We start from the raw sequence: 22070 nt of genomic DNA, 5'->3' as shown, positions 1-22070 counted from the left end.
TTGCAATCTTGGCTAAGATGCAATTCATTCTTCGTCACCGGCCACCCTCTCACGAAGAGACACTTTTTTTGAATGGTGGTTTGTGTGAGTCATGATGGATTCTTCCTTAATGTGGTTTTTGATTGTAGCTCTTCATTCTGTCATCTCCTGCTGAGGCGTGCTGGAAAAACTCATTCCAGCGTGTTGTTGTGTAATCTTTTGGTTTGCAAGATTAAGTGCATTGGGACATTACCATAGGTGACATTTACACTGGGGGGGTGGGGGGGGGGCATGTCCCCCCCCACACACACTTTTTGATATGGCCGATTTTGTCCCCATGACTTTTTAGAAGCATATGATTTGTTAAACATGTTCTGGAAAAATAGCTTGCTAAATGTTAACAAACAAATTAGAACGCTTTGAGGAAGGTTTATTTGCAAAATAAGAAAACATACAATGCAATATAAGTGTAGAAGAAGCAAATGCACATTGTCCAAAAAGGTAATGTTATTCCTTCAGTTGTTTCTTACTTTGTCATATAGGGCAGTGATATTGGATATATAGTTCTGCTGACTGACATGCACTGCTGCTTTCTACAGTAGATGTGATGTTGGCATTGTTTGATTGACATGGTGTTGCAGTCGTGCATGTGATGCATAAGGATGACTGTACTTGTGCGATAGACGTTGTGCGTTTATGCACAGCATTTTTCTATTGTCGACTGTTGACTCTGCAGTAGCCTAGCCTGGCTATGCCCTTTGGGTGCACCGTTATGTAGTTTTCTCTCTCTCCAAGCAGTTTCAGGAGAGGCTCAGTGAATGGAAGTGGGGGGAAATTACATTAGTTATTGTGTGATTTGGTTAAAGATAGTTCAAAGATACAGTACAGTTTTGGGGAAATGTATTGTTTTTCCCACCTTCCCAGAGTCAGAAACTAATAAATGCCATCAGACAATCTATTGGTGTAGTCTGAAGTATGTCAAACAGCAATATCAATATCTTGGCTTGAGTGTATCAAATAACATAATCATAATCCAATAGGCCTCCAGGAATTGAGTGAGGGGGGCTGCCTTTTTCCAAGTTTTGTCTGGGGGGAGGCCCACAGTCTCAGACTTTGAAAATCCCAGCTATAAACCGACCCCCCCCCCCAATTACATTGCATATGAAATCACATATGAAGGGGGGTGTTTAGTCTCCCATCTGAAATAAATGAAGACTGCACTGCACAGGCAGAGTTGTGAGTTTCGTGCCACAGTGTTAGTAAGGCGTAATCTATTGAAAGTGTATCTCACCTAACTGGTGACACAGCACAGAGTTGATTCATTCAACTCAAACTCCCACAATGTTGTTGTTTGAGCTTGATATGTTGAAGACAGTTTTTTTTTTTTATCATGATTATTTTTTATTTATTTATGAGCCCTTATGTCCCAGTGACCCATCACTTATCAGCACAAAGTGATGCCCTTGGACATGCATATTCATTCATTCATTCAATAATTAATTAATTCATTCATTCATTCATTCATCAGGCATCCCAAATGTATGCATTTCTGCAATTACAATGCAAACTTTGAACAGCAATAGGTCAAGGTAAAGTTACTGTAACAGCATCTGTAAGGTTACTGAAAAGACTAGAGTGAAAGCCAGCCTGAATGCCTAGGGCTTGTCAGAATTGATTCTCTGGGGAAAGGTGTTTAACAAACTAATATTTAAAGTTTGCTTTATATTGTAATGAAACTCTTTATCAGCTCAGTTTCCAAACAATTCCTCAATGCTAGCATGTGTCTTATCACTCTGCAGTCATGCATTACAACTCGTGACCCCTCAGGGACCTGGTGCACTGGCTTATTATGGATCCCACTCAAACTGCTTTTCTTGTTAAGACCCGCCCTGCTCTGCCTCACGTTCTGCCTCTGAATGCCCTACGCTGCCTATGATTGGCTTAACCTGATATTCAGGCGACGGCCACTCTCTTCGACCAATAAGAGCATCTTGCTCGTGGTTTTCCTCCAATCACGAAGCCACACAGCGGAGAAAACCGAGTAAATACGGAAATTACCGAAACGCATTCGCGGATGTAATGAATAGTGCGTCAGTTTGAAATAGTGGTCTGCGGTCTGCACGCCCATTAACAAGTATCAAGTGGACGAAAACGACAGTAAATGATTCTTGGCTCTACGAGGAGGAGAAAATGACACGACTGGAGATATTGTATGTGATTGCCGCGCTGTTAGTAACACACAGTGCCGCTATCATAAGGTAACGTGAAATATATTTTGTTTGATAGCTGACTTTATGCACCTTTGAGTTAACGATATAGCTAAACATTGCATTTCAGAGTACATTGGTAGCAGTGTTGGTGGTATGCGTGTTTAGGCATTCCTTGTACGGGCGCTTGTTTAGGTTTGTTTCTGTTGACTTCTTGTCCTTTCTTCACCCAGGAACATTCATGATTAGCCCCACGTGCTTCCACTTTATGTGTTTATGTTCACCGCGAATGGCGTACTATAAATTCTGTTGAAACAGCCCGACGGTTTAGACACAGAAAGTTTGATGCGAACATTGTGTACCAGCCTACCAGGAAGCAGCGAGCGGGCAGCCTTGTTTCAACTTTCACACCTTTTGCAGCGGGTACTTGTGGGTGCAAGAAGACAGATCCGGTGCCTCTCAACGTGGGCTCCGGGGACCACCAGGGCTCGTTGAGGGAGTTCCAGCCGGTCCACAGCAAATTGATGAACTGTTAAAGTTCAGCGTTATTTCAGTTACAAGAAATTAACACAATTGGAGAATGTAGATTAAAGAATGTTCTGATCATAGTTTTTCTGTTATCTCTCCACCTTCAATACAGATAGTCATTGGATTCTGGGCTGGCCAAAAACCATATAGGCTATATAACAATCAAAGATTCTCAGATTTGGGTCCCGAGAGACAAAATCCCATCAAATGCGCGTCCGTGGCCCTAATGTGGATTAAATTAGGGGTCCTTGATACTGTATGAAGAAAGGTTGTCTTCTCCAAGCTTCATGCACCATTTCCCCCCGGCAGAGTTCCCCTTCACAAGACCAGGAGCGTCCGCCGCCTGATGAGCGACAATGGGATGAGCGTGGAGCAGCTGCGGGCCTTCGCTAAGACCAGCGGTGCACCCGACACAGATCCCCCCATTACACCAGCTCCAAAAGTGCCTATCGAGAGACTGACCAACTTTATGGATGTATGTATACCTGCTGTTGATCATCATCACCAAGAATTGTCTACTCACACACCCGCTATGTCAGTTGAAACGCCACTGAAGTTTGTAGGAGCAAACATAGATCCAGAGCCCCGTAGGTCCATCTCAAGTTAACAGGGCCACCTGTTAACTGATCAAAATGTCCATCAGATTCCTCCAAACAGCAGAAGGAGCCAAACAATTGCATTGTGGGCCCAAAAGTCCCAATGTTGACCTCTTTAATTCACCCCGTTTCCTTAATTGACCTCAGTCACTCTGTTTGGACATGCCAACAGTCACTACAGTATAGACGGTTTTAACTTGACAACAAAAACATTCTAAATTGAACCCCCGCTCACTTCCTGTTGCAGTGTTTGCTATGGACATAAAAGAAAAAAAAACATTCAAGTGCAGGACTGACCATTCTGTGAAAACCGTCTATACAGCTGAGCAGCGAAAACAAAAGTAACGATGTCGAGTGAATATTTCTGCAGTTTGCCGAATGCTGAGAAAAAGGAAGTGCTGTGGGGTTGCGCTCTGGTGAAAACCGTCTATAAGCAGACTCTTCTAGCCAGAGGGCTATAGGCTGAGCAGCCAAAGCATTGTCAGAGAAAGTATATTAATGATAATGAGGTAAATATCGAACTTATGGACCCAAACGTTTGGCTACAAAACACTGTTTCGACTGATATGGGGGAGAGTTAGTAGGTGACTATTTTCATCTTGGGGTGAACTTCTTCACATTTTATTGTTGGCTCTCAGAGTCACAATACATTACGCCAAATGACGTAATGTAATGTAATGTAATGTAATGTAACAATATCTTAATACGATCAAATAATCCAGGCGCAGTCTTGCTGGCGGCTTCGTAGTAGAACCCATAATGGTTTCTGCTCATCAATCTGTCCCCTCAGGCCCAGTACTATGGGCTGATCAGCATCGGCACCCCTCCCCAGGACTTCACTGTGCTGTTTGACACCGGCTCCTCCAACCTCTGGGTCCCCTCCATCCACTGCTCCTTCCTGGACATCGCCTGCTGTGAGTTTGCATTTTGGAGACTTGACTCATTCGACATTAATTTTGTGTTGGCGTGCGAGAGAGAGCTGCTTCCTGGTTGACATTCCTAAACTGTAATTGGAAGGAGCAAAGTAACACAAAGTGACTGACAGGGACAGACGGGTACAAAGAGTGTGATCAAGAGAATTATATATTGTGTCCCAGATAGAAGCCAAGCCCTGGTTGTTAAATCTGTCACCAGAAGTCATTGCTGTCACACTGCAGTCACATGCCATGTGACAGGGTTCCCACGGGTCCTTGAAATCCTTGAAAGTTTGTGAGTTTGAGGGAAAAAATCTAGTAGGTTTTGAACGTTTTTGAAATTTGACATGAAATAGACATGGGTCATCGAAAGTGCTTGGATTGTGCAAGAGTAGAAATTCAAAATGATTGATTGATTGATTGATTGATTATTACCTACCTGCCCCGAGAAAGTGTGAAGGTCACGTGTATGAATGATTCAAGTTGAATGACGCTTCTCCACCCCCCCCCCCCCCCCCCCCCCACCAATTTTCTGTTTTCTCAACTCTGTGTTGTAACAGTAATTAACCTAGATCCATGTCTCAAACTATGCCAATGCTTAAATATATATATACTGTATATATGTGTGTATATATATATATATATATATACACGTCTACACATTTTAATTTTGCCTTCTGTTGTAACTTCCCTTCTCAGGGCTTCACCACCGTTACAACTCTAAGAAGTCCAGCACCTATGTCCAGAACGGCACCATGTTCTCCATCCAGTATGGCAGAGGCAGCCTGTCCGGCTTCATCAGTGGGGACACTGTCTCTGTGAGTCGGATAAACTCTCTCTCTCTCTCTCTCTCTCTCCCCCTCTCTCTCTCTCAGTGGGGACACTGTCTCTGTGAGTTGGAGAAACTCGCTCACTCACTCGCTCTTTGTTCAGCTGCATTCCACTCTGGTGGGCAAATAGGCAGCATTGAGTAGCTACTACTCGCCTCCTGCCTCAAAGACATCGCAGCCTGGATGTCCGCACACCATCTCAAATTGAACATTGATAAAACTGAGCTCCTCTTCCTCCCGGCTAAAGACTGTCCTCTCAGTGACCTCTCTATCTCCATTGAAAACACGACCGTACTGCCCTCTCAAACGGTTAAAAACCTCGGCGTAATCCTTGATAACCAGCTATCTAACTCAGCCTTCATCGCAGCCACTGCCCGCGCCTGTAGATTTTCACTCTATAACATCCGTAGGATTCGGTCCTGTCTCTCAGTAGAGGCAACTCAACTCCTGGTCCAGGCATTGGTTCTCTCCCGCATGGATTACTGCAATGTTCTGTTGGCCGGGTTACCTGCATCTGCTATCCGACCTCTTCAACTAATTCAAAACTCTGCAGCCCGTCTGGTGTATAACCTGCCCAAATTCTCTCACGTCACTCACCTCCTCCATAAACTCCATTGGCTTCCCATCCTTTCACGCATCAGATTCAAGTCTCTGGTACTGGCTTACAGGGCACTCCACCGGTCAGCCCCTATATATTTACAGTCCATGATTAAGCTACAACCATTACATAGCTCTCTCCGTACCTCCACCCGTCCTGTCCGTCTAGCCCCTCCATCAATCTGCGGACCTGGGGGTCAACCTCAGCCTCGGACGGTTCACGCCTCTTGCGTCGTCCCTTAAAAAGTGATAATGTACACCTCGTCGTGCATTAACCCTTACATAATGCACTTCAATAACACGACTAAGATCGCAATACTCCACATGTCTTAATTTGACTCTTGACTCTGACTATGACCTTATTCCGGTTAAGGTAATCAGAAAATGCTGTTTACATGGCAGAGTATTGTCTTAATCGGGTTCATATCAGTAATATTAATATTGCAGTCTATGTAAACATACCGTAGTCATTATTGTCTGTAATGCGTCTTCGTCCTTCTCCCCCGCCGCGTGCAGGTGGCAGGTCTGCCGATCCCCGGCCAGCAGTTTGGCGAGGCGGTGAAGCAGCCCGGCATCACGTTTGCGGTGGCGCGCTTCGACGGCGTCTTGGGCATGGGCTACCCCACCATCTCCGTCGCCAACGTCACCCCGGTGTTTGACACGGCCATGGCTGCCAAGCTGCTGCCCCAGAACATCTTCTCCTTCTACATCAGCAGGTGCGTCAGACGAGAGACTGTGTTCAGTCAAGAAAATGACATTTGAATAATATCCAGAACAGAACATGTCTTGAATAATAGACCCTTCTCACGGGGGCCATTTTGGGTCGAAAAGGCAGGGTAAACACAGGTGCAAGCAAAACACTAATGAGGGTTTCCAACTTCCATGATTGGAATTTGGAAAGCCTCATTAGTGTTTTGCTTGCACCTGTGTTTACCCTGTCTTTTCGACCCAAAATGGCCCCCGTGAGAAGGGTCTATTGTGGTGTCTTTGGAAGGTTTAAACTCCACACTCCACGCACGTTATCAAACTTGGTCTTAGCTTCCTTGATTATTTCACTTGTACACGGAACCACTGTCATATGCCTTTGAATGGTTGTTGATAATAGCACCATTTACTATCTTTACATTTTTCAGCCCAAGTGTTTTTAACTTGTCCTGACACATTTCAGTTGTTTGAACGGTTTACTTCCTGCTGCCTCGAGGTTTTGCAAAGACTCTGATGTTCTTTTAAAAGGTTGTTGTGCAAACCGCTGCATTAGCCAAAGGAAACTATTATCTGCAACGGTTGACTTCCCATTGCGAGGTCTCTGGTGCAGAATTTTGGTTTCACAGTTTTCTCAGCTGTAACATGAGTTGGCACTATTCTTTCAGTTTTCTTCTACACAGTGACTGTAGCTTCTCTCCATCCATCCATCCTCCGTCCTGTCTTTCAGGGACCCGACGTCAGCGGTAGGAGGAGAGCTGGTGTTGGGTGGGGTCGACAGCCAGTACTACACCGGAGACCTGCACTACGTCGATGTCACGCGCAAGGCCTACTGGCAGATTAAGCTGAGCGGGTGAGACAGAATCTGGTGTGGCTCCACTCCACTACGTTCACACCATACGCCGAAGCAACGCTCAACCTAAGCTCAACCCACAAGTTTCATTTCGGCGTCCTTGTTAACAGGCGAAGCCGTTCACACCAGCTGCGTGCATGCCTTGCTCAAGGCACGCTCACGGCGTGGTCAAACGATCGTTCAGGATTCAGTCCTATTTTCCGAGCGTGACGCGTGAAGCTGCCAGGCATGAATTCAATGGAAGTTGTGGGCGGGCAAGGCGCTGAGGAAAAGAGAGGGCTTCTGGTGTGACCGGTTAAGCGTGAGCTCAACTTCAGCGTGAGCTCAATTTCACTTCTGCTTATGTTTTTTTTTATCCCCCCACCCCGATTTTTTTATCCCATTTTTATCCCCCCTTAGTGGTAATTTTAATGTATTTATCCTGGTTGCTGCTCCAACCTCTGCCGATCTGGGGAGAGACGAAAACTGGCTCCATGCTTCCTCCGAGAGTTCTGAGCGGTTCTGCTTATGTTAAGCGCCAGGTGTGGACAAAGGCTTATTGCGAAGTGGAACAGTGCAGTCTGGCTTTAATGATGCCCTTTCTGTTCAGCTTTTTCTCATGTGAATTTATTCCTGCTTATTTCCATAGCAAGTGGCTTCTTGAATATGTACATGTAGGTTCCAATTGAAATGAAGCTTTTAAATGTGCAAAAAGAGGAATTTGGCATTTAAAATGATTGGATAAGTAGCCTACTCACAGTGAAGAAAAGCTGAAGTGTATCAGCACACGGTGGAAACATATTGAGTCATGGTTCAGTCCCAATAGGATTCAGTAGCACAACACACTAAAATGGGGAAGCACAAGCAGGGTCAAAACCAGCGTGTGTTTAGGCTGCCTATAAATACTTACTACTAGGCTACATTCTAAATGAAGAAAGATCAATGTAAATAAAACCGGCTAGCTGCCGGATTCAGTTAATCACCCATCGATCGGTGATCACTGATGCATTTGTCCTATTGCCCAACCATAGTATGAATCTGACCATGTGTTCACTGAGCAACAACCATAGTATGAATCTAACCATGTATTCACTGAGCCATGTGTTCACTGAGCAACAACCATAGTATGAATCTAACCATGTGTTCACAGAGTCAAGTGTTCACTGAGCAACAACCATAGTATGAATCTAACCATATGTTCACTGAGCAACACCATCAACAAATCACTGAAAGTCCGTTCATTCCCTATGGAGCTGAGCTGAACCACCAGGCTTGGCTCTTTCTCTTCATTTGTGATTACGGTAAGCAAAAAACAACATGGTTTTCCTGTTTCAATCTTTGTAGCTGCACCAGACAGCTACATAGAGTACACCACAAAGACTCGTCAACCAAGTTGTTTGCAGTATAAACTCAACATGAGATGCATGTCTCTTAAGACATTGGCCACCTGCCTGGCTGCCACATCGCCCTGTGATGGAGATGAAATGATGAATGTTCTCTCTCTCTCTTCCTTCCTGCACAGAGTTGAGGTGGGCAACCAGCTGACTCTGTGTAAAGCCGGCTGCCAGGCGATCGTGGACACGGGAACGTCCCTCATCGTAGGGCCAGTGGAGGAGATCCGAGCGCTGCACAAAGCCATCGGAGCTCTGCCGCTGCTCATGGGAGAGGTAGAGTCACGCTGATGATGCACTGCCACAACTGTAGAGTAGCAAATCACTAGAGAGCTGCCAGAGTCACCTGAGGAGAGGTGCTCCTTGTTAAGGAGGAAGATATGGAGGTGATGCTTCAATCTGTCTGTGACTTATGACAACTTTATGGCCATTGTCATGTTAAGCATTTTGGATAAAAGCATCTTCTAGCTTATGTTCTGCCTAGACGTACTCTAATATTGCACCACCTTCAACAGCTGCCCAACTACTTTTGTAGTAAATGTAACGCAGAATAAAGAATAAATAGTTTGGTTTTGTCTTTGAGAGATAATTTCAGCTTTATTCTCTTCTTCCTCCTAGTACCTGATTGATTGCAAGAAGATTCCAACTCTCCCCGTCGTCTCCTTCAACATAGGAGGGAAGATGTTTAACCTGACTGGAGAGGACTATGTCATGAAGGTAGATACACTTAAGGCTGATTCCTGGGCGCTCGTCATTTTTGACAAGTGTCATCCGACAGAAAATAAAGAGTCGCACAAAGTTTTAATTTATGCTTCAGTGAAAGGTTTCAGTCATCTCCATAGTAACCGCGTCCCGGCCCCTCCCGAGTCCCGACCCCCGCCTACCAGCTACGGTGTCTCTCCCCTCGTCTCCACTGTGAGGAGGAACCCGGTGTCCCCCGGCTGTTAGTTTCCAATACCCTTCTGTAACATTTTCACCTTCCTCTGAGTCCAAATCAGTCCAAACATCTCGCCCGCGTCCTAAAGGCAAAAATTAACCCCGGGCCCTTTATCTGTATCTCTCCGCCTGGGTTTGGAAGACCACGGCTCGCTCCTCTTTTTCTAGAATCACTCCGCTCCGCCCACACCGAGCCCTGTTGGTTCTCAGCTCCTGGCCCGGGCAGGCTGGCTATCAGACACACCGCTACACTGACGGAACTCTCTCTCGAACCAATCACATTGCGAGACAAAATATGACTGTGTCCGTGACATAACAACGTTCTCCAGGTACGCGACATGAAAGAAAAGTGTCAACACTTTTCCGTCACAGACGTCCTATCTGTTGAGAGACAGCTTCAAAAGTGTCAAGCAATGAAGCATACATTGGGCTTCAGGGTCCAGAAAATAGAGCTTTCAGTGGGATGACATCACTTTTAATTCGCTCAACAATTTCTTTCAATGCTCTCCTTTCAATGCTCTGGAAAAATCCACCCTTGATTGATATCAATTTGTGATGTTCAGTGCATTATTTTGTGATGCTGTAACATACGTTTTGGTGTACCCACTTTCCCTCAAACTGCCAGTTAGTGGTTTCCTACATTTCCCAGAATGCCTTTTGACAACTGGCTGACAAGCGAGTTTTCACTTAACACCAACAATAAAATCTAAATCGGTGGGGAAATCAATGTTTCTTCAACAGTGTATAAAGTGCTATTTAGGGTGGATTCTTGCATGTACAATTTTTCACTTAAACTATGCATTTTACAATTTATTTATACACCATAGTTGATTTCCAGTGGCTTTGTTAGGTTGAAAGTATTTGCTTTTGCTGAAACTGAAAGCTGACTGTTGAATCTGCTGCAGGAGACTCAGATGGGCTCGTCCATCTGTCTGTCGGGCTTCATGGCCATGGACATCCGTCCTCCCGCAGGGCCCCTGTGGATCCTGGGGGACGTGTTCATCGGGAGGTACTACACCGTGTTCGACAGGGACGCTGATCGCGTGGGCTTTGCCCCCGCCAAGTAAAGACGCAAGCCGTGACTTTAGGGATGCACGATATTGGATTTTTTTTGTGTGCCAATATCCGATATTTTCGATATTGCCAATATTTTACAACTCTTTGCCGATACTGATATATGTGCAAAAAACAAATCTCATGAAGTAATGTCAGAGAACATCAAGTTTCTCCTGTACTGGAACACATTCCTATGCCTATACTTATTGTGATGGCTCACTGGTAGATGCAGACATATATAAATACAATGCTTTTCAAAATGTACACATTCACTGGGCAAAATAGGAAAACTATGTCAAGCATCAAGCATTGGCCATAATTAAATTGTCATTTTATCGGCCTGTCATATCAGCAGAAATGTGCATTTCGGGCCGATGCTGATATTTCATTTTAAAGCCTTATCGAGCGATACCGATGCTATGCCGATATATCGTGCATCCCTACTTGAGTTCCTTGAGTTGAGTCATTTCCTTTCTTGTGTGGCAACATGAGCTGAAAGCAAAACTAAATTCAGCCTGCAGCCTTGCATCATTGTGTTCCCTGCAGTCAAAAAGCATTTCTTGATTCACATTCTCTCTGGAGTGCTGTAATGTCGCATTCATGTGCTCCTCGGATATATCGGATTTACCGTATTTATGAGTTGCGAGCACATGAACGTGGCCCTTCAATGTCGTATTTACCTACATGAGTTTCCGACGTTGTGACGTGGCATGAGGATTCGGGACTAGAACAATGGCGTCCTTGGCACCAATTGACTGTAAAAAGTTATATATTTCGTTATTCTGTTCATAGTAGCTATCATTTATTTGTAGTATTTGCAATGTCGTAATTACCACGTCACCCCTGGTAAATCCGATATATCCGAGGAGCACATGAATGCGGCATAAGGCCCAGTCGCTGCCTAACAGCATGTCTCATAACACGTGATAACTGGGTGCACGCTCTTACATGGGTCATTGTTTCCAATATGGAAGCTGTGATGCACATTCATTTTCACACCCTGAATAGAATATAGATACCGTACATACATTCTCACACTCTGAATATAATATATATAGATACATTCTCACACTGAATATAATATAGATACATACATTCTCACACTCTGAATAGAATATAGATACATTCTCACACTCTGAATAGAATATAGATACATTTCACCAAAGAACAAATTTCAAAGGGACAACTTCACTCAGTTCCTTCCTTGCTCTTGTCTGTTTAGCTGCTTTTTGATTTTGAGCTTTCACATTTCAGTAGCATTTTTATGTATTTTTTGCTATTTAAATTTAGATTTTGTGTCATTTAGAAACTTGCTGTGTTGGTTTTTATTTAATTTTTTCATTTTGATTTGTGATAGTTCCATTGCATTCCTGGCAACAGAACCACACTTCCAGTTTGTAACAATAACCACATTTCCAAACATACTGTGTCACTACAGCTGCTTTTGGACACTGAAGTTATCTCGGGTTGATTTTAACATGCCAGGGTGAATTTAACTAGAGTCTTATGGACAATGGAATAAAACTAAACATTACATCAAATAAACTTTTGATTGTGAAACTGTGTGGTGTTTTTCTGAAATGTCTGAAGATTTATTTGATGGGTAGGTTTATTTCTCCGAGAATGACATATCTGCTGCCTTGTAGCATGAAGGAATCATTGTTCTATTTTTCTTGGGTGTATTTATGAGAAATGGGAAGTGATGACCAGAGAGAAAGTCAGCTGTTACATTTATTGGAATATACAAAGTGCTGTGTGTGTACCTTCAGTTCCAGAGCTGAACTAAAAAAATAAACATAATTATATCAAAAAGAAACGCACATACATAGCATGCAAATAAGCAGGTGGCTAGGCTGACCTCCACAAGCTAGAGGTAGTGATCTACTTTGGGCTTCTTTTGTCTTTAGAATAAATTATGAACATAATGACACAAAGTGGCACAGTGACCCTTCCTTCACTACAGCACAGGATTCATTGTAGCATAAGCCGGGTCTGCAAGCGAAATAAGACACTTAATATGCACAAACAACCTCTAGCTCTACAAAGCTGAACAGTCACGTGACCTGTCTTTACCCGGAAGAGAGTTCCCCATTCATTTCTCCAGACTTTCCAGCTCGAAATGAAATGTGTTATGGTCACTCACGATTCAGCAGGTCGCTGGTTGGCTTGGTCCCAGCCATAAAACTCGTTTATATAAGGATTTCTCAAAATGTCTATGGAGAAATGAGTGGGGAACTCTCTTCCGGGGCAAGAAATGTCATGTGACTGTTCAGCTCTATTGCAGATTGACTTGAGGATACATCAACACTTACTAGTACCAGTACATCCAGAACAAAGCACTTAACCAAGCACACAAAGTGGAATTTTACATGTATTGAATCGCTGCAAACATAAATACTCTCTTCTTCTTCTGGTTACAAATGTACAATGAATACAAAAATATTAACCTGTTTCTCCATATTTTTTGGATGCTGAATATTTTTTAACTGCAGAACCGAACCATGGACAACCCAAAAGCCTGCTTATTGTACACACACACACGCACACACACACACACTGCTCCATAGCTCTACACTTCCCTGTTATAAGGAGGATATCTGACACCAAAAAGTTATTATTTTGGAAAGCATTTGCGTAATAATTCTGTGGTGATGAACGCTCGGCTGCCGACAGTCTGGCAGCTACTGCTGAATCTACTCCACCTGTCACTAAGTGACTAAGAATGGACCTGACATGACTGAATGTGGAGAGATGCTAACCTTCATGAAGCTTCTGAACTCCTTCTGATGGTGGCCAGCTAAACTGGGATATGGGTCACTAATTGATAAAGCCTTACAGAGTAGCAGTGCAGATCCAGGAACCATTGCTATCAAAGCGGCTGTTACCAGGGTTCCCACACCTCCTTAAACCTCCAATTCAAGGACTTTCCAGGCGCAAGTCCCTCAAAGTCAAGGACCCAACAACACGGCATAGTTTGTGACACGGATTCACTTTCTCGAGGCAGGTGGCACGTGAAACAAGAATGCACAGATGACAGGCGACACACATGCAGCCAGCGGAATGTTGCCTATTTACTAACCTTAAGTAATTAAAAAAAAAACTTCCATTTCTATTCTTGCACAAAATAGATAAATTCAAGCACTTTCAATGACCCATGTCTATTCGTCTATTTTCAAACACTTTCAAGGACACATGGGAACCCTGCTGTTGGAGATAATTGAGGACCACTGACCATCTCCCTCAAGCAGATCAGAGACCTAAAACAAGAGATCAGCACACTAACCTATGAATTGAGAGCTGACATGTATTGTATTGGAAGAGTATAATCCATTTATAGTGCCAGTACTGGCCCACAATACCCTTCTGACATGACCTGCTAGGCCTCTAAACCCTGTCTGGCTCCCTACCAAGACAGACTGGACCAGATTAGCACCTCTAAATCAATGAGAGTTGACCATATACTTGCTTTACAAACTCTACAGTGCGAACAGGCTGCAAGCTAACTGAAACCAGGCCAGAAGCTGCTTGAGGAGTTAATACCGACAATATTGAGCCAACTGACAAATCAAAACATCACACAGACTCCCCCAGAGGGGCACCTGCCCTGTGTGTCTACAACAGTGTGATGGTGGTAATGAATTCCCAATAAATAATGCAGGGGGGAAAGTAGCTGAGATGTTTGCTTTTCCTCCAGGCTCCAGCCAAAGATCCCAATACCAAGTGACTGTTAGTGTAACTGTTATCAAACCCATTTATGGAACAGTGTCGATATGAAGGCAGTCAACAAAAACATGGCTTTAGCAGCTCAAATCGAGGATCTGAATTGGAATTCAGCTTATATTTTGGGCTACAAAACATTCTATTGTTTCTGCTACCTCATGCCAAGACAGCACATGACTGGTTTTTATCATGTCTGATCACCAGCCATAAGCCAGTAGGCAATGGCAATCCTCATCTTTGCTGCAAAGCTATAGAACACTGACTACTGCTAAATAAAGTATCTCGCTGAAACCACATCAGACCTGCATGCCAAACCAACACGTGAGACTGGAGTGGAGAGGGATGCCAAACCAACATGTGAGACTGGGGAGGGATGCAAAACCAATATGTGAGACTGGGGAGGGATGCAAAACCAACATGTGAGACTGGAGAGGGATGCAAAACCAATATGTGAGACTGGAGAGGGATGCCAAACCAACATGTGAGACTGGAGAGGGATGCCAAACCAACACGTGAGACTGGAGAGGGATGCAAAACCAATATGTGAGACTGGAAAGGGATGCAATACCAATATGTGAGACTGGAGAGGGATGCCAAACCAACACGGGTGACTGGAGAGGGATGCAATACCAATATGTGAGACTGGAGAGGGATGCCAAACCAACATGTGAGACTGGAGAGGGATGCCAAACCAACACGTGAGACTGGAGAGGGATGCCAAACCAACATGTGAGACTGGAGAGGGATGCCAAACCAACACGTGAGACTGGAGAGGGATGCAATACCAATATGTGAGACTGGAGAGGGATGCAATACCAATATGTGAGACTGGAGAGGGATGCAATACCAATATGTGAGACTGGAAAGGGATGCCAAACCAACACGGGTGACTGGAGAGGGATGCCAAACCAACATGTGAGACTGGAGAGAAGCATTTTTCGTTCACACCAACCATAACTATGAAAAGACACATGGTAGGGTGGTATTGTTCACAACATTATTTTTGCTCATCTGCAACAAATCAGAAACATAACGCAGATCCTTACAAATGGTAGCAGCATGTATATTCAACAATTTGCTATCAGATTCATGGACACATTCAAATCTGCATACAACTCCAGTGTATATTCACCTGACCATGACTCATGCAAGCTGCAAACATACTAAAAATAACAAAAAAAAAAAAATCTTCCTCAGTCCTTCATTTATCAAGCCCAATAGTTTTTTGTTCCACTGTCCACTGTCCTGGAAACATGTAAAGCACAAATCTTGAACAGTGATTATTTTCATGAAGATTTCTGGAGAAAAAGAAGGAAAAGAAACATGTTTTTATCGTTAAGAGTCTAACAAATGAGCCATAATATACTGTATACTGAGTTAGCTTTTCTCTTCAACTCAAGAATGTAGAGTCCTTCAGGCTGATCAACAATTTATTAGCTTTGGGGTTGGCATACACACAGTCGGCAATACATTCTACCCCTTGACACAAGGTAGCGATAAGCACTCAGCAGAAGAACCAATCCCATGTCAGTATAGGGTAAAGACCATAACCACAATACCCTTCTACTACATCAGACATCAGTCTGGCCAGCTGAAATGCTCCAAGCAACACGCCTAAGATTGCCAAGGACCTTCTATTTAAAATAGACCCCAAATTCCATTCACGCATAATTTAGCGTTATATATCTTAACTCAAATTCGATATCCCCTTCCCTGTTCAGATATCAACCGACGTAGAATTCAGTCCATCCACTCCAGTGCACTAGGCGCTACAAACAGCATGCCTCCTGTTGCTCCATTACCTTTTCCATCGGAGGTGAATATGACACGGACGGTCAGACCTGCACATATGGCTTACATTACATTTCAAGAAGGAAAGAATTATGTTCTGCTGGACACTAAGCAACTGCTACTGTGTGACTGACACTTCCTCACAGACATGTTGTATGTGGATAGAAAAGTAAAAAGAGAGCTTGATTCGGAAAACGAGAAGATGACTCCATGCAGCTGTGGTTTTTACGGGAACCTTGTGATGACTCTGCGTCACCACTGCCCACGGCAACAGTGGCGGCCATTTTGAGCGACACGTTGCGGTGTGGTGTGGAGTTTGGTCACACGCGCAGCCTGTGGTTCCTGTCCGTCACGAGTTCGGTTCCTGCGCCACGGCAGTTCTAAGCAGCCCCTCGGGATCCGAGAGTGCACAGTAGAGGGTGTAACCGAGCTCGTCCACCTCCTGCTCGGTCAGCTCGCAGAACAGGTTGACTTTGGGGCTGAGGGCGCAGGGCAGCCTCCCGGCCTCTAGGTGTCCCACTAGCCCTCGCAGCAGCTGAAGGAAGCGGTCGGCCAGCGCCTCCCGGGTCCAGTCGCCTTCTTTTTCGCTCAGCAGCAAGATGGCGTTGGAGAGCTGGCTGGCGTTGAGCCGGTTGAGGGCGGGGTTGAGCTTGCACACGGCCTTGGCCACCTTCAGGCAGGCGCACCGGCAGCCCCCGTCCTCCTGGTCCAGGGCCCGGAGCCGCGCCGTCTCCGACACGCGGAAGCTCTGCCGCCACAGGTTCTCGTGGCGCTCGGCGGCCAGCCGGTGAGGTTTGGCGATCAGCGAGGTGCCGTCCTCCATCACCAGCAACGGCAGGAAGTCCACGTAGAGCTTGCGGTCCGTCTCATACTGCACCTCCAGGGTCAGCGTTTCCGACGGGACCACGGGACGGATGATGTAGTCGAGGACGCTCCCTATAGCCGGCCAGTTGATGGAACCGGCCACCAGCTTATCGAAGACCTCCAGCACTGACTTGGGGGAGAGGTAGCCTCCGACCAGGCAGCGGTCCCAGTAGCTGCTGCTCCGGGGGAAATATTCTAGGTTCTCCCTGCGGATGAGCCAGAAGCCTGGGACGTTCATGATAGTGTCCTCCCCGGGAACGGACGACCACAGGTTCTTCTCCAAAATCATAGGCACCATCAGCTGGGCGTGGTCTGCAGTCACCACCTAGGAGCATCAGAGAGAGAGAAAAAAATAACAAATGGACAGGGAAAATGAGAAATGAGTAAAAGAACATTTGAGTGACGACTGTTTTCATGTTTCAACTCAACGATCCAAAACACAATTGTTTTGATATCAAAACACTCCATCCTCCTGGTTCCACGTTTTCCATCCATTACAGTACCTGCAGGTCGTCGTACAGACTGCCACTCAGGTACATCTCTCTGAGCGGCATGTCGGGCAGTTTGGCGTGCAGGAAGATCCGGAGCTCTGCGCAGATGTCCAGCGCCGCTCTCCTGGCCGTGGCCTGCTCCTCAGAGGGGATGTTCACGTTCTCCTGGTAGAACTCCCACAGGCGCTCCTGCAGGGACAGTCGCATCCGGGCCCGCAGCATGTCTGTTTGAGGGGCGCTCAGGCCGGCCCGACCCACAGCCCGCCGCATACAGTCTGAGGAGAGGGAAGCCAGTGAGAGTTGAGAGGAGTTGCGTGAGAAATATATGAATCAAGTCTTGTTATGGAAACTCGTTGCATCCCTCGAGAAACAGATTTTGTGGTCTTCCAACCACTCCATCCATTTCAGCTAATGACTTTTGCAGGAGGCAAAGGGCTAAGGTTACAAAGAGATGGGGAGGAGGGTCAGTCTAGAAATACGCATTTAAGGGGGTTCTACAATGTTTTGGGGTTCAAATTAGGGCTGCACAATATATCGTTTCAGCATTGTCATCGCAATGTGCGCATGCGCAATAGTCAGTCACATGGCAGGACGTGCGATGCCGAGTAACTCAAACACGTCATGCTACACATGTTTGCTGCTTGATACAAATGGAGAACTCGCACCGTTCTCATTTACCATGACTAATCTACAAGAGAAGTCCGCCTGATAGAACGTCACTTATTCCAATTTAAGCCGGGTTTGTTAGCGTGTGTTACCTTTCTAGCCTTCACGGCTCCAAACCGTAGTTGGGAAACCTCTGGTGTTGTGCTAGTCTATTTTAGCTTAGCCTGGTTCGTAGCTGCTAACAAGCTTTTTACTCAAGAGTCCGGACCAACTCTGCATTGGAGAACTGGCACCTCACTCTGGCTGCGGCTAAAAACACACTTACTTCCTACTAAGTCACCCACGCAGGTTACCCACTAGGCCACCTTCTTAAAGGAGCAAGGCTTGATAGAGCTATTCAACTAATTTGGTGAAAATTCCTGTATTTATTTTTCCACATCGCAATATATATCACCATGTCGGTTTTTTCCAATATCGTTCAGCCCTAGTTCAAATATGATTCAAAACAACAAGACAACGAAAAGTGCGCTAAATCTTTACCTCAATCATAAATTATCTACTACCTGAAATCAAACACTATTTTGGGGGTCTGGACGAAATATGTATGACTAACTACAAATCGAAAGAGTTAACACCCACTGTAGAGGAAGAACAATAATCTGTGAAATAGGTTGTCTGTCAAAAGATTTACAAAAGAACACACACAAAACAAAGAGTTAGAAACAACAGCAGGCAAACAGTATGAAAACTTACGAATGTGTGATTATAACTTAGGATCAGATTAGACAGGCTTGGTGTATTGCCTTGTGGGGCAAATGGTTCTCCTCACCTGGTTCGAAGGAGTGCGAGGACGTGGGCAGTGACTGCAGTGACCTGCTAACTGTGGACTTCATGTCATGGTTCAGTACCCGCGGTGACCCGCCCATCCAGCTAGGCTCCTCCCAGCTCCTCTTGCCGCCCGGCTCCATCTTGGTGGGGCTGGTGGGAGCGCTCATGGCACGGTCGTACATCTGTGCAACAAAGAACCGTCAGCACAAGCCTGTTTTAAGCCTCATTCACAACTTCACCTTCGACACCTTCAACCAACTGTGCTGGAAAGCTCCCTGAAGTCAATGTACCTAACTGTGTCTAAAACAAGGCTTTGCTGAATATGTTCAATGTTCTCAGTCAAACTGCCCTGGGTAAAAAGGAAAAGTGCATTACAACAATCGATTCAAAAGTAGCTCAACACGTCTATCGTCTACCTAATAACAGATGCACACAGAGAAAAATGCAGGTAAGAGAAATCTCTTCTGGCTTACTCTTTTGACCGCTAGTGTTGCAATGCCAAGCATGGCCGCTCCCCCTACCCCGAGCACAAGCTTGGCATTGGAAAGGACGAAGTCGATGGCTGTGCCGATGCCATTGTCGTCTTTCTTCCCCTTACGGTCCCCATTCACCCCTGCCATCGCTTCTCTGAAGAGAGACGAGATACATATGGAGGAGGAGACAAGGAAGGATATGGACAGAGAGACGGTGGAGACAGAGAAAAAAGAAATTGAGAAGTGATTTTTCTACAAATGATATTTGCTCAGTTACTTAACAGAACTCAGAGGTTAGGAGATAGTACTTCTATGTCAGGTAAACAGACTCTCTAGTATGGTGATTCTCAAACTTTTTCACATCAAAGACCCTTCAACCGACACAAATTAGACCACAGACCCCCATTTGGTAAGATTTTGTTCCAGGATCCCCCATCTGATGAGTTTTTTTGTTGTTGCTTTTAGATGTTTTACTATATAAATGTATGAAACCCATGACCAAAAAAGTCATACATTCTGATTCTGTCACTGTGTTACTTATGGATGGAGTTATAGTGAAAATAAATAATTCCCCTTTGTACTGTGGCACCCCTCTCAAGGATCCCTGGGGGTGCCCAGACCCCACTTTGAGAATCACTGCTCTAATACGCTCTAGTACACCCACAATGCACACACATCACACAATCTCTTCATCAGCATGTTGTTACAAGTGACCCTTGAGCTTTGCCCGGTAGTAACAAACTACACCAACCAACATCCCCCTACAAAGAACGAGACAATGTTGGAGGAGTTCTAGACATTTGCATTTTGCACAGTTGACATACTCAAGAGTATTTCCTTAGACCCACCTGAGAGAGATACCAGTCTTTTCTGCTCCAGATGTTTGAACCACTTCACGCCCTACATCAGCCCGCCCAGTCGGCTGCTGAGGAAGAACTGGCCCCGCTTCAGCGCGTCCTCCTTGTCCCCGGGCGCTGTCAGGGCCTGGTTGCGGCGGAACTCGCGGGCCACGGCACGGCGGTAGTAGTTGCGGTCTGTGTACTGAAGGTGGCGCCCTGCACGGAGCAACGCTCGGTACAGCTCCAGCACCGCACTGCGAGACCAGCCGCCCATCAGGGACCCACGCATGGGGAGGGGGGGGGACACCCTGGAACCTGGGGAGAGGATAGCGGACAGGTTAGTTGTAGAGGGAACCAAAGTCTGTAGATCACAAGATTGCATCACGATTTGTGGAAGTGAACAACTCATAGGCTGACATGAAGGACACCACATTCAATTCAAGGACTAAAAATTGCATGTTTTGGGGTATGACAAACACGACATTGGTCAAAAGTAGACATCATAGACGAAGTAGATAGAGGCCTATATTTTTTTACTCAAGATATTGTGAAATATCCTGGTGAAAGCATTAATTTTAAAACTGCTGCTGTATCAATACAAATCGCCATCTTGACAGGGTTTTCCTCATGATGTGAAGTGGTGATCCTAGGACAGAGAGAGCTACCTTTCAAGGCTGTCCATTCATTTTCAAGAACTTGGGCCTTACTTTACTTTTCTCAAATCTACAAACAACTATTCACAGACTTTCAACGCCAGTGGGAATGCAGCTGTTTAAAAGACCAAGGGTGCACATTTGTACCAAAAAGTCTGGAACTGGGATGGATGAATGAGTGGACAAACAGAGAGAACAATGCTTTGGTGTTGAAGAGATAAACTATCAACTATACTATCAACACACTTTCTGCTTTGCAATCATCAGAAGTTCGTCACCAGACAGCCACTTACACTTTAGTGATTGCCCCTTTCGGAACTGTTTTTTTCGGGCATATGACGTGAGCATCTCCCCTCCCTCTTCCCTGGAGATGATCACGTCATATGCCCGAAAAACAGTTACCAAAGGGGCTATAATATAGTGATAGCCATGGCCCCAAACCCACCCCTTGTTTTATCCATAAGCGACCTCTTCCAGTCCCATTTTATCCGTTTAGTTTAAGCCCACGCTGAGATAATAACATGGGACAAATGATAATACATCTCATGTTAACAAAACATCATCATCACCAGGACAGTTTCAGCTCGTTGACAGTGCAGCTACCGTTAGCAAGCAAGCACGATTTGACAGCTTGAACAAACGTCGCGGCTCACTAACGTAGCGTTAGCTCCCTGTTTTCCCACATCTCTGTGAGCAGGGCCACTACGTAACAGACGACACATGGCTGAAATAAACTACCAAGGCTCAACAGTCTTTAGAAAATGGCTGGCTCAATGGAAAGTCAAAAATCACTTGATTAGCTTGTTAGCCTAGCGTGCTAATTAGCATCTAGGCTCGGCAAGCACTGACCTTACATTTAGCCAGCTTCATCAGCACATATGCTCACAACAACGAGCAGGGGGTTACGGTGGACTTGAAAACACAAGTCCAAACTACAAAGAAATAAGGATAAACTTACGTTTTAGAAACTAGAGGAAAGATTTGTCCTTAAAAAAAGAGACACAATTCCCCTCACGCCGGGGTCAGATTCGACAACAACGACAAACCGGAAACAAATGATTGACGTTCTTCTTGTTCGTTGGATTTTTACGGCCGTTGGCAAATATATTTTGGTGCATTACCGCCACCAGCTGGACAGGAGTATGAGCAAAAACCATATCAAATCCTGTCCATCACATCAAAACATTTGTCTCCCAATGATCATCCAGATATTTCTTTAAAATTCCTGAAATATTTG

General features: G+C 45.1%; 2 protein-coding genes across 2 annotated transcripts; one reads left to right on the top strand and one right to left on the bottom strand.

Moving 5' to 3' along the window:
- Positions 1-2055: 2055 nt before the first annotated feature.
- napsa (napsin A aspartic peptidase) lies at positions 2056-12128 on the top strand. The gene is made up of 9 exons (XM_083650207.1): positions 2056-2237; positions 3024-3189; positions 4101-4224; positions 4924-5042; positions 6168-6367; positions 7084-7206; positions 8708-8852; positions 9195-9293; positions 10418-12128. The coding sequence occupies exons 1-9, from the start codon at positions 2170-2172 to the stop codon at positions 10577-10579; spliced, it is 1206 nt and encodes a 401-aa protein (XP_083506333.1). The 5' UTR covers positions 2056-2169; the 3' UTR covers positions 10580-12128.
- Positions 12129-12291: 163 nt separating this feature from the next.
- mief1 (mitochondrial elongation factor 1) lies at positions 12292-20318 on the bottom strand. The gene is made up of 5 exons (XM_083648565.1): positions 20190-20318; positions 19342-19495; positions 18870-19050; positions 17447-17709; positions 12292-17268 (listed from the first exon to the last, which is right to left on the bottom strand). The coding sequence occupies exons 2-5, from the start codon at positions 19486-19488 to the stop codon at positions 16429-16431; spliced, it is 1431 nt and encodes a 476-aa protein (XP_083504691.1). The 5' UTR covers positions 19489-19495; positions 20190-20318; the 3' UTR covers positions 12292-16428.
- Between the last annotated feature and the right edge of the window lie 1752 nt (positions 20319-22070).

The sequence above is a fragment of the Poromitra crassiceps genome (genome assembly GCF_964638095.1).
Source record: "Poromitra crassiceps genome assembly, chromosome: 13".
NCBI classification, from domain to species: Eukaryota; Metazoa; Chordata; class Actinopteri; order Beryciformes; family Melamphaidae; genus Poromitra; species Poromitra crassiceps.
This window is presented reverse-complemented; position numbering and strand designations above follow the sequence as displayed.